This window comes from Lupinus angustifolius, chromosome LG08 (genome assembly GCF_001865875.1).
Source record: "Lupinus angustifolius cultivar Tanjil chromosome LG08, LupAngTanjil_v1.0, whole genome shotgun sequence".
NCBI classification, from domain to species: Eukaryota; Viridiplantae; Streptophyta; class Magnoliopsida; order Fabales; family Fabaceae; genus Lupinus; species Lupinus angustifolius.
In genome coordinates, this window is record NC_032016.1 from 8,834,099 (window position 1) to 8,860,681 (window position 26,583).

Below are 26,583 nucleotides of genomic sequence, written 5' to 3' on the forward strand. Positions count from 1 at the left end.
GTGGTAAAGGCCATTATTATATTATTAAATGATGTTATTATGAGTATATTTGTTAACGAATGAGATAAATGAGGAAGTAGATGATAGGCATTGTGGGACAAGAAATGTTAACAAACTTTACATAGCTTAAAGAGAGTCGTCGAATGTCGTGCAAAGTTGTGAATAGAGTTTATGAGTGGGACCCAACCCTTGAACCAGGAGCTCCGTAATACACCACTTGTTTCTAAACAGACAGATACAATGGAACCGCTTCCATTCAATACGACAAAATCCAAAACCCCCCCACTTTATTTTTAGTTTCTTTGCAACTCACCACGTCATCTCATGAAAGTACCTCCAGACCGATCATAAACAGTGACACATTATTTTAGGACAGCAGATATTCACCCATATTTTTACTACTAGTACTTTGTAATAAGATTACATCACTGAGTATTTACGTGTTATTTAGTACTCTTGTATATATTGTTTTCAAAAATCATTTAAAAAGCACATATTGTTTCTCTATCTTTATGTTTTTTACCATTAATAATTGTTTCAATTGCGTTTTTCGGTAAATATTTATACAAATACATTTTAATTATGTTATCTTATATAGAAATGAGGTCTGATGAGAGCATCAATAACCTCTCATTTTTTTAGTTTAGATGCTTTATATTTGATTATGAAATTTGAAGACAAAAATAAATAAAAAACGAAAATAAAATATCTTTCAAGTTTCAACTTTAGGTTCAGGCTCCGACAAAAAACATGCCGTCACGCGTTAAGCGGTAGAGGACAAAACAGGTGTCATTGTCAATGGCATTTTGAGGAATTTATTGAAGCTGTAAGGACATTTTGGGAAGTTGAATTAGAAGGGCGTGTTTGGCAAAAATGAAAAGCGTCGAGGCGGAACCCTTTGTCGCCACGTGCCTTGGCGTTGGGCGCACGCAAGGAAACTCATTTGTCTCCTTCCTTATAGCTTCTCTTTCTACCAACATCTCTCTTGTTTCGTTACATTGTGTGTCTCAATCTAATATAAAGTTATCATATACTTAAAATTGTAAATAAAAAACATTAAATAACAATTTTATACTATTTAATAAAATATAATTGATTTAGGATATAGAGATATAAATTTTTGGAACAGAGGATCATGTTTCTAAAACTATTGCCACACTTTGTTTTTCACTATTTCCAGATTTTATTACCATCTCTCCTTCTAAATCAATTTCTGTTTGGAGACCAAAGCCACTCGTTCAATTCCTTTAAAAGTTAAATCAATATTGTTACTATTATATTATTAATTTATTATCCCTATAAACATAATGAAAATGATATATACTTCTATAAATCATCTTCTACTATAAGCAAGGTAATACTAGAAGAAAAGCTTATTTCAATTTCACCCTTATCCGATGAGCATGTACACTAATGAGCGAGTCATTTGTAATTTGTATTTGAACTATATATAGTTATATATATATATAGTCATGCTCAAGACATATAAAATCATAATGTGTATCGTATCACACCTCTAACATTAGTCTTTAATTCATATTTATATTTGGTAACTATTTCATTTTTATCAACCGCTTGAACTAAATTATGTATTTAAAAACTTTGATTGTTTCATACAAGAGATAAATGAAAGGTCAAATGGGTTACTATCAGTATTTTAATTATTTCACTTCAGTTAGTATTAAATTTTAGTCCATCATTTTGTTATTCGATTATTTTATTATTTTCATTGTTTAGTCTTGTATCATATTTATAAATATTACTTGTTTTAGTTTATATTTTAAAATCATACATATGAGTTAGGTTTTAAATCCTAGACTCTTAGTTTATATTTTAAAATGAATTATATTAAAGTAAGGTTGTAATTTGTAAATATAAATGTCAAATTGTGAGATATTGTTCCATACTTCCATTGATATAACTAACCTTTTTCACTTCTAAAATTAGTATATTACCCGTTCCATTCATCTAAGAAAAAAGTATTTCCATCCTATCATAAATAAATGTCGAAAAAACTTATTATTCTCTAATGTGGAACATGAAACACATTTTGCAAACAAAGCCAAAACGGGCTTGTCAATTAGCCATCAACAAAACTTCTTCTGTACACAACCATGTACGTCACAAGTCATTTCATTTCATAGTCGCTCTCAATATAAAAGGATACAAACAAAACAAGAAAAAAACGGAAAATAATAAATAAAGGAAAAATAAAATCGAGGTACTCCCTATATTCCTATTTTACACTAACCATAATAAAATTGTTATGTATCTTTTTCTATACTCAACTCTTCTATATATAATTTTTTGTTAGATGAGAAAAAAACAATAAAATATTTATCCAGTGGGTAAAACTCTATTAAATTCCTAAGTAGCTCAAAATGTTAAGTATTCATTTTGTGTGAACAATTTGTTAGAACAAGTACTCACATATCTTCATTAATTCCTTATCAAAATAATACTGTTAACTACATGAAAACAAATTAGATGAGTAAAATTTATTCAAAAAATATCAAAGTAGTAGTGCAAATGAAGATTACATGTTGTTGGTGTCTTTAACATTGTCCATCTAATAATATTTTTTTTGGTTCCTCATGGATACCCTTATACATACTGGATACAATCATGTTCAAATCGAGAACATCCACAGTTATGTATGTAGGACTAACTTTCTTAATAGATATTTTTTCATCCACAAGACTTGAACTCAAAACTTTAGTTAAGAGAAATCAAACATGTACCATATTGGAATAAGTTTTGTATGCAAAGAAAAAACATTTTAAATAAAAGATGGAAATGGTGGGACCCATTTAACAGTATAATCGGCCGCCAGCTTTGTCGTCTCTTTCGTCCATCTCCCTCGTTCCTTTGCTTTTGACTCTCTCTTATCTATTCTCTCTCTCTCTCTCTCTTATTTTATTCTTATCCTTCTCACACCTCACTCACTTCTTCATCTCTCTCTCTTTCTCTCTCCTCTTCCTCATATATTTGAACTCAACTCTGTGATCTCTCTCTCTCTTACACCTCATCTCTTTCATCAACTACCCTCTCTACTTCACTTTCCTTAACCCATTAATCCACCAAAAGGGGAAGTACTTAGTTAGATAGATAGTTAGATATACATCATCACTTCAACAAAACTTTTCATTCCCCTCCTTAATCTCTCTTTCACCATTATCACAATAGTTATTATTATTATTATTACTATTATTATGAGGGTGCATAAAAAGTTTGTCCCCGTGAAGATCACCGTTACTCTTTAAGACTCCTTCTTTGGATTTGCTATAGAGATAACAGAGAAAGATAGTCATGACTGAAAGTCGTGAAGTCAACGTTAATGAATCTAAGGTAACAAAACATCCTTTTTTTAATGTTTTTATGTTGTTTCTGTTCTGATTAAGTGATGTGTGGTGTTTTTGATGATGGGTTATGGTGTTGAAGGGAAAAAGTTATAATCTTTAGCTTCAATATTTGCAAGGACTGCATATATGGTGGGGATTGGGGAACATTTCTGTGAGATACAGAAACTTTGTTTGTTTGTTTGTTTTTATTTTATAACACTCACCCAGTTTAGTTAATAATGACGAGGCCTTATAGGATGATGTAGTTTTTGGACTTAGGTTTAATTTTCCTTGTACTTTCTATTTCTTCCATGTAGGCCTCAGTTTCTTGTTCTGGTAACTTAGGAAAAATCCCACTTTCATTTGTTGTCACAACTTCAAAGATATTTCGTCTTTTCCTCTAGATTTGTAAGGTTCATAATTTCATATAAACGCACTACCACACATCACTTTACATGCCCTTTTCTTTTCTTGCTCTAATTTTTAGAAGTAGTACTACATGGTTGAATAGTTCATTCATTCATTTGAATAGAGAAAATAAGGTTCTATTATTCTAATGTCTTGATTCTTTTTGTATTTTTTTAGAAGGTTGTTCCACTAAATACTTGGGTTCTTATTTCCAATTTCAAACTTGCTTACAATCTACTAAGGCGTGCTGATGGAACATTCAATAGAGAGTTAGCAGAGTTCCTAGACAGAAAGGTTCCACCTAACACAATTCCTGTTGATGGGGTATTCTCCTTTGACCATGTTGATAGTAATATAGGCCTATTCAATCGTGTGTATCAACACGCTCCCGAAAATGAATCCCTATGGGGTATCATAGAGTTGGAGAAGCCCTTGAGCACCACAGAGATTGTGCCTGTTATAATTTTCTTCCATGGTGGAAGCTTCTCCCATTCATCTGCCAATAGTGCTATTTATGACACTTTCTGCCGCCGTCTCGTGAGCATATGCAAGGCTGTTGTGGTGTCGGTTAATTACCGGAGGTCGCCTGAGCATAGATATCCGTGTGCATATGAGGATGGCTGGGCTGCACTTAAGTGGGTTAAGTCAAGAACATGGCTTCAAAGTGGAAAGGATTCTAAGGTTTATGTCTACATGGCTGGTGATAGTTCAGGTGGTAACATTGCACATCATGTGGCAGTGAGGGCTGCCGAGGAAGATGTTGAGTTACTAGGAAACATTCTTCTTCATCCATTGTTTGGTGGAGAGAAGAGAACTGAGTCAGAGAAGAAACTTGATGGGAAGTACTTTGTGAGGTTACAAGATCGCGATTGGTATTGGAGAGCTTTTCTACCCGAAGGGGAAGATAGAGATCATCCCGCTTGTAATCCATTTGGCCCAAGAGGTAGAAGCCTTGCAGGAATCAAGTTCCCTAAAAGTCTTGTTTGTGTGGCTGGTTTGGATCTTGTTCAAGATTGGCAATTGGAGTATGTCGAAGGTCTCAAGAATTCCGGCCATGAGGTCAAGCTTCTAAATCTAAAGGAAGCCACCATTGGTTTCTACTTCTTGCCGAATAACGATCATTTCTATATCCTCATGGAGGAGATAAAGAACTTCGTGAATTCTAACTTCTAATATACTATTATTACCGCTACGACTACTTAACCTTACCTACACGAGGCTATACATAACTAAAAGCCTGGCACTCCTCTTGGGTTCTGTTTATATTTTTTTGTATTTTCTCCTTTTTCTTTCCCTATTTTATAGTGGTGGTGTGTAGTTATTAAAAATTGTGTAGCATTACTCACTGTCATAAAAATTTGAGTGTTCTGTAATCAGTGGACAGCTGCTTCGTGTTGTTCTATGCCCATGCATCATCTTTCGAAGGATAGCATTGGTTTCTTCGGCAGCTTGAAGTACCTGAGTTCAGTTCATTTGTGGGGTTTGGCCGAGCCACCATATACCAAGCTTACCCCATTTAACTTATCTACCGCGATAGCAGGATGGATGATACAAGAAAGGGCTTAGAAGTAATGCATTTCCTATGTATCACTTATTACTGAACCTGATCTGGAATATATCCCATCCTGTTATGAACTTGTATCTTATATATACCTGTGTTCTAGTAGAATTATATAAATGTAATGTATCTGTTTGTTTTTCAGTTAGATTATATTCCACTGGCAGAATTAGCTTATGTTGTACTATTCTATGCTGTATCCTGATATAATTCAGATGAAGAAGTAGTTCAATTTCATGGCATGAATGTGACTAATAGTTTTATTCACGTTGAGGTATCATTCAATATATGTTAAACATTGATTGAAATTTTTTCCAAAAAACAATGTTGTTTAGTTATTTTTGCCTTTCCTGATTGAAGTGTTGTTTGTTTATTTCTTTATGTTGAACATGTGAGGTTGTTTATGACCAGAAGAGAAACGCACTACAATAATAATCAAATGTGGTGTAACTTATGATGCCCCATTATCTTTGTATTAAAATTCAACTTGAATAACAAGGACTTTGAAGTCTTATATTTTAAAGTATTCTTTTTCATCTTTAGCTTAAGAATAATCACCAACTTGGTATATAGTATACAAGTTAAAAGTAGAACTATTGCACAAGTGGTTAAAACTTAAAAAGATATAGGCATTTAAATTATTCTATTGTTTCCTCTCTCTTTGCTTCTTAATTTAAGGTTAAAGTTTAAACAAAAAGATTCGTCTCAAAAAGTTGATACTAGAAGTCCAAGGTGGAAAAAGAGATTTTTAATGATGAATAATCTCAACAAGTCCATTGTATTAAGCCAAAAAAAATCTCCCATTAAAAGGACATGGGAAAATTTCAAAGGCAGAATGATTGGGAAGAGTTTGAATTGAATTATGGATTTGTCCATCTTTCAACATCAATGTGATTAATTCTTGTTATCCCCTCAATGCTTATTCTAGATAGGTTAGTTTGGCGTTTGGGAAAATATCAAAAATAGAAATTTGGCATTGTTTTGATGTGGGAAACCTAGTTATATTGTTGTTGCAATTTTTGGATGTATTACTTTAGGGAACCCACAAAGTTGAAAAGTCCGATTAATAAATTAGACATGTTGGGATTGCTTTAGGGAACACATCTTTTGTCCCACAATTTGTGTCACTCTATATATCATGAGTTGTGATTGGTCAAGAAAAGATACCTATTAATTAAATTTTTAACTTAAATATTATTTTAATCAATCATAACTCATGATACATAGTGTGTGTGACACATATTGTGAAACATGGTACCCATTGCTTTAAAGTGCTTAATGGTTACTAATTTGTATGTGGTAGCAACACCTAGGCTTAGACAAAGACATGTGACTTTGTCTTTTATTAACTTTCTTGTAATGTTTATCTTATTCCTTGTTTTTATTATTATATTATGCTTTATTTCATGTCTTATTATGAAATGTGCCTTCATAAATTAGCTGTTTATGTCTTTGAAAATATTTCTTAATAGGACAAGGGAGAGAGTCATTGTCAATAAATGGGTTTTCTTTATTATGGATTGTGGACAAAACTTTATTTGTTTAGTCGACACCTTGTTTTCTAATGCATTATAATAAACTACACTATTTGAAGTCATTGCTTTTAGTTTGCTCATTCACACTATGAAGATGATTATTTGATAATAGAATCTCAGTCACATTTTTTATTTCGAGCTAATAAGATGTTGTCTTATAAATAAAAATAATTTTTTTAAAAACATGAAATGATAACACTCTTACGAATATGTGATCTATGTTCATTATTCTATAGAGTACAATAATACTCTAAATCATAGTTTTTAATTCTACCATAGTTGGCTAGTTACTTTTACCTTTCCATATTTAAATTCAAAACCATTTGCCATACATGGTTTCTGCAAAGTTTGATTCTTAATGGAGAAATTAAAACACACTAATACATAAAGTTGAGATTTTAACTATTCAGGAGTTAGCCACAAGAATAACCTTCATCTGAAAATGACTCTATAGTTGGAATTATCTTATGGTTTATGAAAAGCTTATGAGTCCTATTTGGTCTACCTAATATTTTCAAACTGTGGCCTTGGAAATTGAAATGATTTTTGTAGTGATTATTAATGGAATAAGGATTTCTCCATTAATGGAGAGACATGATTATTTTTATTCATATTTTTAATGGTAAAAGATGTGATTTTATGGTAAACAAAAAGATAAAAGTGTTATTATATGTTGTTTTTTGTATGTTATTGTGTAACACTTGCCTCTCCATTAATGGAGATGATTCTTACTCAAACTTTGTGGGATGAGAAATCAAGATTTTTGAATATAATATTAGTTTTATAGGCTTTGAATGATGGTAGGTCAATTGGGGCAGTGCCACCCCAAATACCCTGGCAGGATATAATTTCATAAATTATAATCCATAGGCATAGGGTAGTTTAGCCTTATTTTAATAACTTCTATTAATAAACAATGTTGTGGAAAAGTTAAGGTGAAGACTAATCACTTTTTCAGATGGAGGTCATCAAAATGAACTCAGTGAATAAAGTATTTCCATACGCACAACATAAAATAAGTAAATAATTTGATAGGGTATATTGTCACAGTAATTTATTAAATATTTTTTGATGTGAAAAAATTAGCAATATAATCATCGACCTTTGTGATCCATTGATGCCTTATATATCTCTTTTGTTATTGAAAATAAAACTTAAATGCATTTAACCCTTGCTTTTAAATCTGTATTTTAAATAGTAAAAAAAATTGAATAAAAAATAATCACAAATACAAATCTTTGAATCATGTTTTGATACTTTAATTGAATTTGAACCAAAAAAACTAATTTCCATGTTTGGATTGAATGACTGTTTTTTGGTTGGCAGATTGGATGATTATAATTAAACTAAAGCAAACCACAACTATGAAGCCCAACCCAAACTGCAAACCCTCCACCTACTAATCTGCATTACTCTGAATGTCTAAGCTTCACATTTCGGATGATAATCTGCTGTCCTCAACCATGTCCTCAGCCATGTCCCTGATTAATTACAATGAAGCAAAATTAATAAGGTTATGAATATTTAATTTTTTTAACTGACGTGGCATAATAAAATTGGTTTGGGACAGAGTTTGAAACATGGTTTATGACAGAAGATCATTGTCCTCACATTTTCATACACTTTATGTTTATTTTTTTATACTAACAAGTGTATTCCTTATCCTATATATAATAAGTTAATCCCTTTCAAAATGTATGATGATATCTCTCAATAAATTTTATTCACAAGAATTGAACCTGAAACATTTTATTCTACGTCTCTAATTTGTTATGCAACAACTAATTCTAATACAAGTGGTATAAATACATATTATGAAACACGTGAAGGTGTTACAATTTGTGTTGAATCACACCTCATGATTCTATTGCAAGTCCACCATTACTTGCCAAATACACTAGTTGAAATATTCATGCATGTTTCAAATGTAGTTTCCATATTATTTTCATCCTTACTCTTCCATGGTTCTACCATAGCTTCTAACTCCTAATAATTGCAGACATGATTCATATCAAAACAGTGAAACACTACAACCTAACACGGCTTCAAAATCTAGATCATTAATCTCTTTTGCTAGCATCACCCTCATCCAAATTCTTCAAACTAAACAAATATTCGTTGTACTTGTAATCATGCCTTCGTTGGCCATCTTTTTATTACAAATCCATGGATAAACTTTCAAATCCTAATAAAAAACTACAAAATCATATAGAAAGTTTGTTTGCATGATATGAGGCCAATATTGTTGAGAAGTAAGTCCTATATGGCCCATCTTGCTCTCTTAAACATAATTTAAATACATATTGGACTACTATTTTCATTGTCGATAAGTTTTGAGATGAAATCTTAACATCATGTTATTAGAGCTAGAACTTAACTTTTTTCCACTTGTCGCGGACTACTAGATGCCCTTTAATCATAAGTCAAAGATAATCCTTTGCATAGTCAGACAAACTTATGTAGAGATGACATGTTGGTAATTAAGTCTTATATCCAGATATGGTGCTACTTTGATTCCAGGGTGCGTGAATGCACACCCTGGTTTTTTTAAAAATAATATGTATATTATTTATATAGAAAAATGTATGTATTGTTAGTGTATAAGTTCTATACACTGTCACTCTACTATCTTTCATTTGTATTTAATTATCATTGATTCTTTAAAAAAATAATTTAATTAATGTTGGATGATATAATGACCATGTATAAATCTTTACATTAACATATATATAAATATTACACTCTTATATATAAATCTACAAGACCAAAATTTATTTTTTGTAAATGACATGCCATGTTCTGTGAAAAACAAATAATATAAATATTACACTTTTTTTATGTTTTGTTTGAATCTATCTTCGTTCTTCTCTAGTTTTGTCATTGAATTTGTAAACTTTTATCTACATGATTTTTATTCAACTGATTTAGTAGTATTTGATAATTAACTTGAGACTTACGTCGTTAACATGTATAATAATGTTGAATTTGTTTCTTTCAAAGAAACGAATAATCTTTAAGATAAATTAGTTGAAATTGGAAGACACATTTTTACGCATTAGTTCATATATTTTTGAAGTTAGCAATACAACTCTAGAAAAAGTTTTTTCAACTATGAAAAGTGTGAAAAAATAGGTTACGTAATCGAATGAAATATACAGAAATGAATAATTATCTAGTGACTTATATTTAGCAAGAAATGTTTAACAATATTGACAAAGAATTAATTACTCAACAAGAAATGTAATTTATTCGATTAAATCTATTTTACGAAAAAATGTTATTTATTTGATTAAACATATTTAAAGTTTGCAATTTTGACATTAATATTTTCATCTTTTTATAATTGATGCTATATATTATTTTAATTTTTGAGTATGTTACACACCTTATCTCTAAGTCCTAGATCAGTCATTCTTTATATCCTGCCTCATTGCATGACTTAATATCTGTTTGTATACTTCTTTAATTGCCAGAATTTATGATCCAAACTTTAAAAACACATCTTGCAGTTGATTGCAGAATTCAAGATTTGGAAAGCTTGGATGTGTCTAGAATTAATCATTATGGTGAGACTGTGCACTAATTTCTACTCTTGATGAGTTATCCACTGTAGCGGCTGTGAATGGTACTTATGCACAGAAACTGTCCAAGATGCACCATTTAAACTAGGCTGCAAGAAAATCGAAGAATTAAATGCATAATTAAGACAGAAAAAAGAAGCTCAATATTCAATCCAAGCACTTTGTATTTTATAATACTATCTATTACTGTCATTAGAGACATAAAAGAAAATGTAATTCGTTTAAATAAGAGAATATCTTAATAGAAATTAAACCTCAAGGAAATATGCGCACCTTCAAAAAAAAAATTATAATATAAGTATATGTACAACCATGGTTATGAAATTTTTCATAAACATGCTACTTTAAGAAGTTGGTTACTCTGGTTCAGTATCTGGCGAGTGTAAATGAACATCTTCACATTCATATTTATGGCTACAGTGCAGCTTGTTGAGTATATTAATTAGTGTTTAATCTGCCAGGTTCATATTTAAGACTACAACGCATCTTGTTGAGCATTTAATTAGTGTTTAAAATTTTTTATATTGGTATTTGTCCACCAAGATTTTGTTCACCTTTTATATTGTTTTTGTTAATCTTACGATGATATTATATATTTTGTCCATGACAATAAAAAAGAAATTGAGCCTAGTTTTGATATTATGTTTAATTTCAAAACAATTGGCAAGAGTAGTGAAACAAATATTTATATCATTTTCGAGAGAAAGAGACAGACATATTATTTCTCAACAATTTTCTTACATTTACACCACTGGCCAGAAGTACATCTATAGTGAATCACACTGAGCCTGTCTTTATGAATATGATTTGGTATATATTTTAGTTACTGCTCTATCCATATCTCATTGTTTGTAATGGTACAACTGTATTTAGGTTTAAGTTAACAAATAGTATAATTATAACCAAATTTTGTAACATAACTTTCATGTTATGAACATGACCAAAATGAGAACTCTCCCTTGTATTCGATGCATGTTAGTTTTTTAAGATATCAATTGTAGAGGAAGTGGCAAGTAACTTGATAGTAATTTTGTAACATTACCTTATAGTTAACATTATTGACACCTCTGGTTATATAAAATTTCACACATGTCATTTCATTTGTTTTATCCTAATGTAATATACAGTTTCTTTAATAAGCTAATGTAAAATTATACCAATGCATCAAATACTTAGTGGTCTCCTTGTGATGAATCCAAATTAGAGTGCACCAAAGAAAGTGTAATCAAACCCAACCTAATCTCAGTTTCCCCCTATTTTTATAAGCATTTTCTTTTTCTACTATGCTCTATTGTCTGATTTGTCTCCACATTGGCACACACAGAACAATAAATAAAGAGTCCGTCCAAACGCAAGCCTAAAAAAGGCTCACAATTACAAAGCAAAAAGAGATCTCCAAATGAGTGAAGTATGTTAGTTCAATCACTTTCCATTAGAGTTGTCCCTACAACCATTTTCCATTGCAGGGAGCAGCATCTCGTGCTCGCGGAGAGCTTTAAAAAAAGCTGAGAAACACTAATAAAGTTCCCCTCTTCTCTCAAAAGGAAAGAAGCTGAAAAATTGCAATCATTGTGCTAAATAGTTCTTCTAAAAATAAGACAACTAAAATTGATAGAACTATCCGATTCATTTCGATAAAGTATTATATTTGCTGTCGATTGCCCAACACAATCTTCACCTTTTATCTATGCTAAGGATGACCATGTATAACAAAAACAATTCGAAAAGGTTTAGAGATCAATGTTTCGTTTTATCGGTAAACATGATTTATGATATGTAGATAAGCATTAAGAAGGTCAATAATCACCATTTACGTGCAAATTAATAGTGGCGGCTTTTCCCTATGAGTATATGACAAATTGATAATCATGTTAGACTAATGTCTCCATTCATCACAAAACATTCATCATTTACATACACTTAAATCATCACGTGTGTATATGATATGGGAAAAAAGTGGTGTAAATAGCAATATTGTAAGTTAATAAGACTAAAGACATTAAAGTTTCAACCAATACATATATCTACAGTTAAGAAAATAAATTAAGTTCATAACAAGCATTGATAATTTGGATAACGAATTATATTATTACATTAGTAATAACATCCTAATAAAACTATATATAACTTCAGAATTTTCTCCATCAAAATAGGTACACATTATGTGTATTCACAATCTGGTTATTCCCCATAATTATCACAAAAATAATAATGAATATTAGAAGCACGAAAAAAAAAATAAGACCTATATGATGCTCTTGATTGAAAACCGTATAGGATCAGCCCCTCCACTGGTTGCACTGAGCAGTAGGCCTCGTTTTCTGAAAACCAGACCTCAAAGGGCAGGGAGTGTCTACGGGAGGGACCATGCAGTTATACTGTAGACACAGTGAGCTTCTCTCTGGAATAACTGCTGTTGGGCTTATCTCAATTCCCGTTAAATAATTATGCTGCAAATACAGAATCTGAATACTCGAGTCTAGTAACCGGTTCACGAAACTAGCCGGTACTCGGCCCGTGAACCGGTTACTATTCAGGTACAGATTCTGTACGCTCGCTAGCATAGGTGATATATTACCTGATAACCGGTTGTAGCTTAGATCAACGGTTGGGATTGATACCTCATCTACCGGTTCAACTGAACCGGAAAACTGGTTTCTTTCTAATTGGAGATTTGTTAAAGGGAATGAAAAGATTCGGCCCGGGATTGGGCCGGTGAATTGGTTCAGGCTTAGGTCAAGGAAGTTGAGCTGGTCCATCCGGTTCAGGAGTTGGTCCATTGGGCCATATAGTTTGTTCCATGACAATGAGAGATACTGAAGAGATGAAGGGAGAGAATCTGGAGCTATTGAACCGGTGAGAGTGTTGTGTTTTAGGTCGAGCCGGGTTAGGGTTTGTGACTCGAACCGGGGAACCGAACCGGAGAGATGGTTGTGACACAGCATCATATTGGTTAACTCCGGTAATGCTCCGACTGCGAGAGGGATGGTTCCGGTGAGTTGATTATAACTGAGATCAATTGTTCGAAGGTGGCGCAAATCTCCCAATCCCGCCGGAATCTCTCCGGAGATGAAATTCCGGTTGACGCCGAGGAACCTGAGGTTCTTGAGGTTAGCTAAAGAGCGCGGCAGAGCACCGTAGATTCTTCCCGGGACGACGGTGAACTCGGCGAGAGAAGAGAGGTTTCCGATTGCATTGCTGAGACGACCGGTTAGACCAGGTGAACCAGCCCTAGGGTCACCGAGGTTAAGAGCAATGACCTTATCGGAATCACAGTATACACCAGAGAAGGTGCAAGGTTCTGAAGTGAAATCCCAAGAAGAGAAGAAATTGGAACCTGGCATGTCTTCTAGATCCTTCCTAATAGATTGCAGAGATAGAAAATCAACAGGGTCCAAAATAGCAACCACATGATGAATGAAGAAGCATAGATAGAAGAAACTTGAAGCAATGTTTTTCCCTGCCATTGAAAAATGAGAAACAGTTGTTAACAAATGAAAAAGGGGTGTAGAAGTGCTTTATATACAGAGTGAAGAATGAACATAAAAAGATTAAGGCTTGGAAGAGAAGCAAGTGATGAATGTGAATAAGAATAAGCTTTTGCTTTTTGTTTTGGCTTCTCAGAGAAGGTTATTGTTATGAGAAGCAGAGATTGCAAATGATATTTTCTTGTACGCTTGGTACCCAAGTAAGTTAGTTTAGACAGTAATCATAATAATAATATTATTAATTTAATTGCTGTAATATTATTTTATTCATTTTATGTCTTGGGAAGTGCTTCATATCAAACGGTTGTCCGAGCCTACTTGGCCTCCATACCTGAGATTCGGTACCCTACCTAAGGACATCACGTGACTAATCATAACCATAATAGCAGCTGTCGAAACGAGTGCAGTAACAAATGGGTGACACGTGTCATCGATATACACTAACTATTGAGAAAGACTTGTATGAAGAAATATGTATGATGAGACAACTAATAAACATTGCTAATGCATTAAGAATTTAATTCCAATCAAAGTTTAGTTATAAATGATAATATTTAAGAGCATAAATACACTTATCTATAAATATGATGTGACGTATATATTTTCATCTAAGTTTTCCCTCAAAAGGCCCAAAAGATTAGTACTTAGTTAGCAAATAAGTTAAACGCTAATAGGAAGAGACAAAAAGGTAAGTGTAGATTTAGTGTGTGAGTGATGGACAGCTAAGTTGGGCAGTTGATAGTTGATAATAGAAGAGCATGATAAAAAAGGAGATCACAATTGAACTGTGATGCTTTTTACCCAGTTGGTCTTCAAGCCATGCTAATACTCACATCATCACGTGCTTCTTGTGTGTTCTTTGCCAAAAGTTTTATTTATTTATTTATTTGGTATAGAAGTGGGTTCAATTCATAAGTGAGATTAAGAAAAGAGAATAAAGTATCCCTCGTATTATCTCATCCATTAAAATTATGATATATTTCCTATTTATTTAGTTTTTAGAAATAATTTTGTATAAAATGATCAAATATGATATATCTCATTATTTTAATAATTGAATGAGTTAATTTATCTTCTCATTTAAGGAGATATTTTATTCTCTTAAGAAAAACCATAGGTGAAATGATAAAGAAAAACTTTATTTTATCATATAGTCGACTCCACCTAGTTGAGGATACAAATCATATGTCCTATAATTTTCTTGTTCCTATGTCCCGAACCAATCAACCTTCACAAAATAATATTAAAATACTATTTTTTTTTAATAATTTTTCTTTTTAAACGAATAAAACTTTCTCATTGACTTGGAACACCAAATCGGACATGAATGAAGATATTTCATCCCCTAGTTGGATAAAGATTTGGTGGAAAGTATATCATATCATAAATGTATAAACGTGTGTTCCTTATTTTGCTTGCAATGCTATATGTTAGAAACATCACAGTTGGAGACTTGCCAAATCAATAAGGAGATTGTTATTGGAAGCATGAGTTCCATTATTAGTGTGAGTGGTTGCCATCCAAACTTGGTCTTCAGGACACTTGTGCATAAATGCATATCATTATTAATTACCAACTCATAATTATCATTGAAGTTCTTTTTTGTTTTTGTTTTGCACATTAAAAATTAGAGATATACTAATTCACATGACACCATAACTTCAAAGATTAATTCTTTTTTCCCCAACTTTTTTGTTATAATTTTGCTTACCAGTAAAGAAACATATACTAATAATAATAACTCTTTTGTTATAGTAAGAAGGAGTTGGTTTGAAGGTGAAGTAAGCCAGAGTCAAATGCACTTTGAGTCAAAGATATGCATTCTGCAAAGCTTGTTTGGTAATTCACATTATGCTTTGAACTTTTATCAATTAGTGTTTGGAAGAATTTCTGTTTTCTTAGATGCTGACTGAAAGTCAACATAACAGAATCAATTTAACTATACCATGTGCTCTTCTATGTACTTAGGGAAAGTTTGTTTCGTTTTCCTAAATTGTTCTCTTCTTTCAATCTTTCTTGTACCCAACTTTTAATTCCTCTCCTCTTTTCTTTTGCTGAAACTCTTTGAGCTATATTAGCATGGGTAAAAAGCTACTACCCCCACTGTTTAAAGCAACCTATAATTTCAAGTTTTCAACCCAAAATAATAATATTTCTAAAGTAGTCTCATATTAATCAACCTATTTGATTTCTATTAGGCTAGTACTATATTGAAAATTATGTTGCTACTTCTATTCTCACAAATAGGAAGGGACAATTTTAGGTTGCATTATTGTTAACTAACCTCATATTTACTTATGATTAGGTAAATTAATGGATATGACCACTTTAATGCAGTATGTACCAATTTGTTTTTATCTATATGATAATATGTCAGCATAGAAAATTGCCACATAATGAGAGTGGCTTATAATAGTGCATAAACGTGGCCACAGAAGGAAACTACTTACATAGATAAGTGAACAAAACACAACCTGGCAAGATAATAATATAGTGGATAGAAATTTCTCTACCTCAAACTCATATTCAGACAAGCCATAGAGACAAAAACATTTTAATGGAGCTGAAAGAATGACAACTCTCACTTTGATCCCAATAGTAGACATACAAAAATGAACAACCATAGTATTGTTGTACTCTACATAGCTATCATTACTCTAGTTAAAAATTAAAACCACCCCACACTTTATAGCATAGAAATAGTGGGAGGCAATTGTGTTGCAAAGATTTTTATCTATGAGCTATATCATTCTTCTATGAGTTAAATAAAAGAAATATATAAATGAGCATGATACCACATCTTGATCCAAAAGTCAAACTTATTTATATGTTTCTTTCGGTTAGCCATGGAAAAATGTTGTAGCGCATGGATGAAGATCTTCCAACAAGTGATAATAGAGTCAATGATTCGGCAATTCAACTAAGTATTGAAGTGACAAGTGGTAGATAGATCCATGTGAAATCCTTGTGATGGAATTCTTCCTAGAGAAAGGTTAAGGCGGCCTCTTCCGTTGATGAAAGGACAAGCCAATGAGTTCAAGTAGATAGAGAGTTAAACTCTAGTGTATCTGATACTCGAAGGAAGGAGAGTAGGGATGTCAATGAAAACTGAACCCATGGGTACCTACTCGAACTCAACCCGAATTTAAAGGGTTAAACCAATTGTTATTGGATTCGAGTTTTATGCAATGTTAATTTTTGAGTTTGGTACATGTGGTACCCTATCCCGAACTTGCCCTGAACTCGTCTCGATTAATAAATTGAGTAAATCAATATTTTAATATATCTTCTTCTAACCCTAGTTTTGTTAGAGGCAAAATTAGAAACCAAAGAGGAAGTGAGGAACGACCATCTTCCAAGTTCCAACAGAGAACCATCTTCCAAGTTCCAATAGAGACCTATTCTATTCGACTTCGTCTTCCTCTTCTCCAAAGGCAAAAGAACAACTATCTTCATATTCTCTATTTGTCTTCCTCTTCTCTGATAGCCTTGCTTCTTCCTCTTCTTCGGTGAGTTATCATATGATAAATGATATCATACAAATCGTACAAACTCCTGCATATTTTATAGAGACAAAATACCTTTGTAAGCATATTTTGTAATACAAATCTTCACTTTTAAAAAAGTAAAGGCCAAATAAATTGCATTTCCAAATTTTGTAAATGCAAATTAAAAGTTCCACATAAAAGATTTGAGGATTATGACCTACGGTAGTTGAGGATTATTTTGGGTTTTCTGCCGGGTCTTAGGTTAATTTTAACATCGCCGAGTTTGAGTTTGGGTTTTGGATTTTAGGTTCGGAGTTGTGTAAGCACAAACCCGACCTCGACCCGCCCTATTATCATTCTAAAAAGAGAGTAAGTCACACTTGAGAGGGAGATGTTAGGTTTTTCAATTGCTAAGAAGTCTGTCAACATGTAGAAGCGGATAAGTTGAATAACATATAAGTAGATAAAACTATAAACATAACGCTTTAAGATTTTGAGTCAAAATATGGTGTGAAATCATTTCTATGTTTCTTTCATTTAACCCATAGAAAATGCTATAACCTATAAATGAAAATCTCTTAACACCTAGAAACAAAACTTCATCCTCCTCAACCACCACAAATCCAAACCACCCACTTTTTCTTATGTACATAATCTTCAATTTATGGACTTTGAGGTGGTGGATTTTGCGGGTAGCGTGGTGATTACATGTTAGAAATTCATAGTGTCTAATAAAATAGACATTATATATTTAATATAACTATATTGACCATTTATTTTGGGTTACAAAACAAATGATATAATTTCTAACAATCTATAGGACTTTTGAATTAATAATGAATATGAGTTTAATGAGTGAATACCCAAACAATTGACCGGTAGGAGATAATAAGAACCTTATAAGTTGATGCATAAGGAATGGTTATGGTCCCGAAGACATCAAATCACAAATAGTTTTTGTCTCTCCCCATTAAAGAGAAAACGAAGGTCCAAAAGGAATTCAGAATTTGGTTGAGGAAGACAATCATATCAAAACTCTCTCCAAAGACATACAAAATGAATAGATATGAGAAACATGGAGTAAGATATGACTTTATTTTCTTATTTTATGTTATGTGTGAGAATCATAAGATTCAAGATCCTAGGTAGGGATGACAACGGGCATGAGCAGGCGCGTGTAGTGCTTTCTTGTTCCCAAACCCGCAATATTTCCGGGTACTTGTGCGGATAACGGGACCCAACGAGTTTTTAATTTTAGTTATATATTTATATACTTTGTAATAATCATTATGTAAAAATAATTATTACATGAATAATATGATATAAATGTATAAGCTAGTCAAATATGTGTAATTTATTATACAATAATAATAAAGTATATAATATATAATCTTAAAATAATAATAAATATATATAAATTTAATTAAAAGTTAAATATATAAATTTGCGGGTACCTGTGAGGCGGATATCATAAATATCGTTCTCACCCATAAACTATTATTGTAGGTACTCATTAAAGATATTTTCAAGAGTAATCATGTGTCAGATTTTTTTCCCTATATATCTCTAATCCTATCATTGATAGTTCACCGATCGTAAAAAAAAACTCCAACATTATTACACTATTTATCTCAACTCTATTTCAGAATGGTGTATCAATAATGTAACTTTGTTATACTGTCTTTTTCATCCAGCTACCCACTATGATCATACACTAATTTTTCTATAACATTTTAAACCCTCTTGCCAATAATATTCTTTTTCAAACACTACATACAGACTAATCTTTTTGTTACAGTGTGGACACAAAAGCAAACAACAAACGAAAAAAAACAAACTAGCTAAAGCCTCTAAGTTCTAAGTAAAGAAAACCTATAATTTGTAAAGGGGAGAGTCATAATAAATTCAATCATCCCTAGCATTGTCACCTCCAAGCTTCTCTACAAAATACCCATTATGCCAACAATATCTATTGTATAATGATGTAGATGGATATGGAAGAAATTATTATTCACTTTTAAATTATTGTTCACTTTTCAATTTATAGCCACATGTTCTGATTTCCTGCTAATAACATTGTTTGCACATCACTATAACTCTAATAAAATAAACTTGGAAGAAACAATTATTCACTTCTAAATAACTTGTAATCAATCTTATGTAAACTATAAAGATAAAGATAATGAATCATGGCTCATTGAGTTTTTTTAAGTAAAACTTGTACTCTTTTGGATAAATGTAATATCTTTTGTAGATTTATAATTACCATTGTTTAATGATGTAATATTCATCTTTTGTAGATTTATAATTGTCATTGTTTAATGATGTAATATGCATATTTTGCCGTATAAAGATTTATATATAATTAATATATTATTTATTTGTGTTTTTTTGAAGAGTCAATAATGATTAAATATAAATGATGAATATATAATGTAATGATATTATATAAAACTCATATTATGTCGGTAGTGTATGCATTTTTTCTCTTAATTTTATATAAGCAAAAAAAACTATATTCAACGAAGAGAAGGTGAGAGCTGGCCTTCTAATCGTTAAAGCAGTGAGACAATGAATGCTAACACTTAACATTATTATCTCCATCTTCATTTTTCATTGTCATAACTCACTCTCCCTGTGTTGAATTTGTTGTATTCAATGTTGTATTTTTACCAGCCAAATAATTTATAACAATAATGAGTATAATAAATACTCTAACCGGTTACAAGAAGAGTCTAATAGTCTTCCATGTTGGATTTGGCATAGAACTAATAGAAGTAATGTACCCAAAAAAAAAGAACTAATATAAGTACTCAAATATGATATGGGAAGGACTATTAAAGTTGTTAATCATGTTGTATAGGGTGTTGAAGTTGTAAGGTTTAAATATGGAAGGATACATTTTTTTTAAATAATAAATTGTATTGATAATACTATGATGATGTGATGATATTTCAATTATTTTATATTTGTACAAAAAATATAACATTAATTTCTCTTTATATTAGTACTAGACTCATGATTACATAAAAAAACCTATCATAAAATAAAGTACAGATTAATCCTAATTTTTTTTAAGATACTTTAACAAATTTAAATACAATTATCGTAATATAAGGTATTATCTCTGTGTCTAAAAATAACTAAATATTATCTATAAGATATTTTTTTTTTGGTTTCGTATCCTCGTATTGGAGGCAATCTTGCCCGAGCCGGGAACATCCACAGGTATATGGGACTAACTCTCAGAGCGGACACTTTTTTCATCCACAAAACTCGAACCCGAGACCTTACTTAAGATGAATCAAACATGTACCACTTGAACGCCCGTTAGTCTCTATAAGATAATTTAAGATATTCTAATATATTTTTATATATTTTAATACAGCAATCAGTATAACTTTTTTTAAGAGTAAGTAGTTAAACTGGTCCAGCAAAAATACAAATCTCAGTAACTTGGTCATAAAAAATATCACCAAATAGGCCATAAAATTAAAAATGGCACCAACTTCACGACATTTTTATTCTTATTTCCTTCCATACTATTCGATGTAATTTGAAACTTTAAGCGAATTAAACAATTACATTTTTTCCAAATTTATGTTCATTGACACTTTTACATTTAAATGCACAATTTAATGTTGAGAAAAGGATATATAGTATATAGAATGTCATTATATAAATTATATACATTGTCATTATATTATTTACAACTCATATTTAATTATCATTCATTCTTTAATGTTATGTAATTGTATTACACTGACATTATATTAATATTATACTCTTTAATGTTTTGCAATTTTATTAAAATACAATATCTTCCCACCTTAATTAAAAATACATAACCTATCAGCTAGTTACTTGTTATAGACCATGCTTATTTTTTCATACAATACTCTCGCCCATTTTGGACCAACAATTCCTTTTGACTACAAATATTAGCCCTCTTTCTTTTTATCTAAGCCTAGTGGCTAACATAACAATCCCTCACCTCATTGAGGATGGTCGCACTCTATGAATTAATCTATTTTAGAATGTATGATTGTATTTCTTAATAAATATTGTTAATAAAAGTCAAATATTTAACCTTTTAGTTTTTCTGAAAATCTGTCACAACCTTATATTACTAGACTAACGGCTTGTTATTGCCGATAGATGATCTACAATTACTATTTAATAGTGTACACTTCACTAGTTGCAACAAGTGTATCAGTGGTCACCCTTTCCTATTACCATTTCCAGTATCACCAGCCTTAGGAAAATCAGATGAGGTATTTATTTTTAGATTAAATCAGATGAGATAAAATTAGATTAAATAAGATATAGATTTAAAAAAATAAGATATAGATAAAGACAATTTTAGAATTACAAGTAATGTATTAACTTTAACAATTGTAATTAATTATACATTTTCATCAACATTTAAATTTAAGGTATGAATTAATTAACCTTAAATTAGATACGATTCTAGCTAGATGTACATAACCTTGAAGGTATATACATATTTCATATTATCTTCGTTCAATAATTTTTGTTGCTTAAGCTAATGCAGCACATATTAAGAAATTATTAAAAATTGTATTTTGACTAAAACATATATTTATTTCTTAAGAGAGAATATAAAGTGAATCTAATTAATAAAAATGATACATATATCTATTGAATGAGATACAAATGGAAAAGGAAGGTTGACAAAATCTTGAAATTGTAAAAAAAAATGGTTTCGAAATAAAAAAGTCTACACCAGCAAAGGATATGGAATAAACATAGTAATTTATTGATAAATTACCAAGTTTAGTATATATATTGCTACCATAAAAAAACTTATATCCGAATAGATCAAAACATTCATGTTTACTACTTTTATTTAATTAATAATATATGAATATAAATAATGCTTAAAAATGTAACGTAAAAATAATTAAATTTTTCCATGTGTAAGCGTGTAACAGTAATGGAAATGAGAATTTGACAATAACAAGGCTGAGCAGTAATAATAATAAAAAACAATAAAGTATTTCTTTCCTTGTCGTAAATAACAAAGCATTGGACTATATACTACGAAAAGGATAAAAAATAAATAAAAACCTACATTGTATACATAACTAGAATAATGTACATCTATAGTTCCACACTTAATATTACTCTATATGATTGGTTGAGAAAAAATATATTTAAGTTAAAATTTAATTTTTAAATAATTTTTTAACCAATTATAGATGTGGGTGTTGGATCATAAAGTTGCAACATTTGGGTTTAATGAGGTAATGTAACCATTGTAGGATCAAAAAATCATCATCACCCTTCATTGATTATGTGATGTGATTCATTTTCCTTTCAACTATTCATAATCAACGAGTTCTTCCTTAAAAACTTTTCGGAAAAATGGTAGTCTAGTTTTCTTCATACCCTTAAAGCAGCTAAGGTTTCCATTCAAAAGCTCCACAACCTGCACAACAATATCATTTGCTTAATAATTTTCATATCAATAATGTTTCTTTTACATAATTATGAGACAACAAACGATTACAATTTTAATAGAAATAAATATATACATTATAATATAAGGATAAATATCTGATGTCTTAAACTGTATCCTAAACTATATAACAAACCAATAATATTGAAACAAAAACAGAAAAAACAATAAATATTTAATTTTTTAATTTACAAAAAACATGTTTTTATTAGTCCAGAATATATTTTAAGACAACATGTTTTTTCCATCAGGTAAATCTTTCCATACACAATAGTCAACACATCACACTTAATATAATAAGGGATCATAATAGGACAAAGATGAATGAAAATCACATGTTCTATCATTTTCATGTCTCTTGTTTTGAACCAATCAAATTTTACAAAATAATATTAAAATATTAATTTCTGTTTTTATAATTTTTTTGTTTAATGAATGAAACTTTCTTATTTGTTTGATACAGTAAATGGTATGAAAGATGTACACAACATTCTACTATACATAGGTACTAGAAGAACCCAATGTTGAAAATTGAAAAGAAATAGAGAACTTGCCTGTCTCATAGAGGGTCGACGAATTGATGATTTTTGTATACATAAAGAAGCAGCCAGGAGCATAAGATTCATTTGTCTTGAGTCAAATTCATCTTCTAGTGAAGGATCAATCAGCTCCTTAATATCATTCTTTTCCAACAATGGTTTTGCCTGATGAGATATACAATACACATATAATAAAAATATACAATACAAACATCAAATATGTGTGTAAATAAATTAGGGACTATACCCACAAAACAAGACTTTGTTTTGAATAATCAAGTGCTCTTCTTCCACTCACTAATTCTAATAGTAATACACCAAAGGCAAATACATCTGTTTTCTCATCTACTATTCCATGAAGTAAGAATTCAGGTGCAAGGTAACTGTGGAAGTCATAAATTGAAGCTGGGTTAATTCAAAGTCACATATAAATTTTGCAACACAAAGTAATAATTGTAAAGCTCACAATCACAAACCCAAAAGTTCCTTCAAATTTTGCAACTGTGTGGTGAGTCCAATTCTCTGGCAGCCATTTTGCTAGCCCAAAATCACAAATCTGCACAATAACTTCATAACGTTTCAATCTATTCCTAAAATATTAATGTAGAAATAAACTTCTCTTATGCTTTAAACTTAGAAATAGTGCTTTTTAATGAACTGATTTGTCTTAAAGCAGTAAATTAATGTGAAAAGGAGAAAAGTTACAATTTACATCCATAACATAGAATTAAAAAATCTTCCAAATATTGTTTGTATTTATTAATTTCCTACGGGTATCCTCGCACCAGAGGTAATCTCATCCGAGCCATGAACATCCACAGGTACGTGGAGCTAGCTCTCCCAGCGGGTATTTTTTTCATCCACAAGACTCAAACCCAAGACCTTGATTAAGGGGAATCAACCGTCGTTGGTAAATATTGTTTGTCTTTGGGGTAAATAACAAAATGCAAAAAAAAATCATAAGGAATTCGTAGTGATCAATTACAGCATCAAAATTATACAACATAATCCAAAAAGAATACCTGAGGCTCATAGTCTTCTGTGAGCAATATATTTGCAGCTTTAATATCTCTGTGGATTATTCTTCTTTGACAACCCTCATGAAGATATAATATACCCTTAGCTGTTCCTAATGCAATTTTCCCCCTAATAAACCATGGTAATTTCTCCTTGGAACCTAACACATCAATAAACAAATCAAAATTTGATTTAGAAGTTACAATTTGGAACACTAATAAGCAAAAAATGAAAAAAATCATCAAATTATTTACCATAAAGCACTGAAGCCAAACTTCCTTTTTCAGATAATTCAAGAACTAGATGCATTCCATCATCCACACCATAACCAACTAGCTTAGCAATATTAGGATGATTAACATGTGCCATTACACCAAGTTCTGATAAGAAATCACCTATGATTTCATCAACTGTTCCTCTTGTTAACCTTTTAATTGCTACTAGCTGATTATTTGGTAAACACCCTTTGTAAACTTCAGCATAACCACCCTTTCCAATCAAATTTTCTGCATCAACCAAAGTAAAATCCAAACCTAACAACTCAATGTTCCTATGATAAAAGATTTGGGGGGGTCCACTTTGTTGGACCTTAAAAACAAAGTAATTCTAAATACTCTTGGTCAGTTTTGTTGTATAACTTCGAGCTAATATAACTTATGAAGGTGAGTGATACTATTTGAAGTAACAAAAAAGAAAATTAGTTAAGCTAATATAACTTATCAAGGTTTGTTTTCTTTTCAAGGCCCTTAACAAATCCTATAAAGAAAAAATAAAGAAACATGTCCCTAATTGTAAAGAATGTTACATACCTTGGCTGAAATGATTGGTTGCAAGCAGTATATCATGATTTGTGAAGATCTTCCATTGTGACCTTGAAGGGGATGATAAAGTTGCACCAAAGAGACAACCATGCAATGTTCTCCCTCTCATGCTTCTGCTCATTCTTTTTGAGAGCTTCAGAGGATGCAACATGGTTACAGGTTTCCTTGAACTTCTCAACAAATGAAAAAATTTATGCCACTTAGAAGCAGGTTTTGCAATGTCTTCAGATTCATCCACTGTAGGATCCTTAGAAGAACTTGTTTCTGAATCTGAACTCCTAAAATAGTCCTCAAGAACTGTCACAGGAGATTCTACTTTTTCTTTCATTTTTTTGAGACCCTTAAAGCCAGAAATGAGAAATCTTATAGTGAAAGAAAAATAAATTTTAAACCAACCACCAAGGTCAGAAATTTCATGATGAAGAAATTATATATATAACTTAAGGAAGATGAAATGGATTTTTCTCTGGCAACAGAATGTGTTTATTTATTATGAGCCTTAAATACACATGATAAAAAAAATTAAGAGAAGCACATGCCGGAAGTAAAGTTTAGATTGGAATAATCACAAAACAGATTTTTTTTCCTAGAAAATAAAAGGAAATATAGTTTGAGAATCAAAGACACATAAGATGGAAGCCAAAGGAACAGAATAAAACCATATATTGAAGAGAACCAAAACAGAAGACATAAAATTATTTATGACAAACATAAAGGGTATTGTTCTGCAACCACAAAGCGACAAAACATGTCTGAAACTCTCAGAAAATGAAATCCAAAGGAACTTTAAAAAGATGACAAGAAAAAAAGAAGTTGGTCTGCTGAGAAGTGGTAGAGAGAAAGAAGCTATTATCTATGATTAAAGTAAATGTTGGAACAGAGAAACAGAGGAAGAGGTAGAACATGAAACAGAGGAAAAAACAGAGACGTAGACATATGAGAGTTTTAAACTTAGTTTCTCCGCTTCAACAAATAACTATCATTTCCCTTTTCACTGTTCTAATAGCCACAATATTTCTCCTAAATTTATTGAAGGGTCCAGTGGACTAAAGAGAAAAAGAGAAAAAATAATATGATAGAACATTTTTATCATTTTATATATAATATAATAACATTTTTATAATTAAAATGGTAAAATCAAGATATAATCAAAGAGTAAAAAATCCTATTTTTCCTTGGAAGGATCACCTCTTTCCATTTTATGTAAAAGTATAAATAGGGATGTAATCTTGGTTACATATATATTAGGAGGGATTTTATTTTATTATATATTATGCAATTAAATTGTTGTTGGGGACCATAGAAATAGTAGTAATGAATTTGAT

General features: G+C 31.0%; 3 protein-coding genes across 4 annotated transcripts; 1 reads left to right on the forward strand and 2 right to left on the reverse strand.

Annotated features, from left to right (window-relative positions):
- LOC109354524 (gibberellin receptor GID1B-like) lies at positions 3,151–5,550 on the forward strand. 2 transcript variants are annotated; one of them, XM_019597104.1, is made up of 3 exons: positions 3,181–3,215; positions 3,283–3,348; positions 3,927–5,550. In XM_019597104.1, the coding sequence occupies exons 2-3, from the start codon at positions 3,310–3,312 to the stop codon at positions 4,920–4,922; spliced, it is 1,035 nt and encodes a 344-aa protein (XP_019452649.1). In that variant the 5' UTR covers positions 3,181–3,215; positions 3,283–3,309; the 3' UTR covers positions 4,923–5,550. The 2 variants fall into 2 exon arrangements, with proteins under 2 accessions (XP_019452648.1, XP_019452649.1); XM_019597103.1 differs by having other exon boundaries at positions 3,151–3,348.
- LOC109354962 (LRR receptor-like serine/threonine-protein kinase ERL1) lies at positions 12,467–14,132 on the reverse strand. Its single transcript, XM_019597818.1, has one exon. It carries the CDS (start codon positions 13,888–13,890, stop codon positions 12,703–12,705), a length of 1,188 nt encoding a protein of 395 aa, XP_019453363.1. The 5' UTR covers positions 13,891–14,132; the 3' UTR covers positions 12,467–12,702.
- On the reverse strand, positions 22,612–26,257 carry LOC109353423 (receptor-like cytosolic serine/threonine-protein kinase RBK2). The gene is made up of 8 exons (XM_019595692.1): positions 25,789–26,257; positions 25,247–25,596; positions 24,692–24,943; positions 24,443–24,597; positions 23,897–23,976; positions 23,668–23,803; positions 23,436–23,585; positions 22,612–22,851 (listed from the first exon to the last, which is right to left on the reverse strand). The coding sequence occupies exons 2-8, from the start codon at positions 25,584–25,586 to the stop codon at positions 22,744–22,746; spliced, it is 1,221 nt and encodes a 406-aa protein (XP_019451237.1). The 5' UTR covers positions 25,587–25,596; positions 25,789–26,257; the 3' UTR covers positions 22,612–22,743.

Coding starts and splice junctions, on each gene's coding strand:
- LOC109354962 (XM_019597818.1), bottom strand. CDS start 13,890: ATGGCAGGGAAAAACATTGCTTCAAGTTTCTTCTATCTATGCTTCTTC.
- LOC109354524 (XM_019597103.1), top strand. CDS start 3,310: ATGACTGAAAGTCGTGAAGTCAACGTTAATGAATCTAAG. Junction 3,349..3,926: donor TCAACGTTAATGAATCTAAG/GTAACAAAACAT, acceptor GTATTTTTTTAG/AAGGTTGTTCCACTAAATAC.
- LOC109353423 (XM_019595692.1), bottom strand. CDS start 25,586: ATGAAAGAAAAAGTAGAATCTCCTGTGACAGTTCTTGAGGACTATTTT. Junction 24,944..25,246: donor AACCAATCATTTCAGCCAAG/GTATGTAACATT, acceptor TGGTTGATGCAG/AAAATTTGATTGGAAAGGGT. Junction 23,586..23,667: donor AACAAAGTCTTGTTTTGTGG/GTATAGTCCCTA, acceptor ATATCTCATCAG/GCAAAACCATTGTTGGAAAA.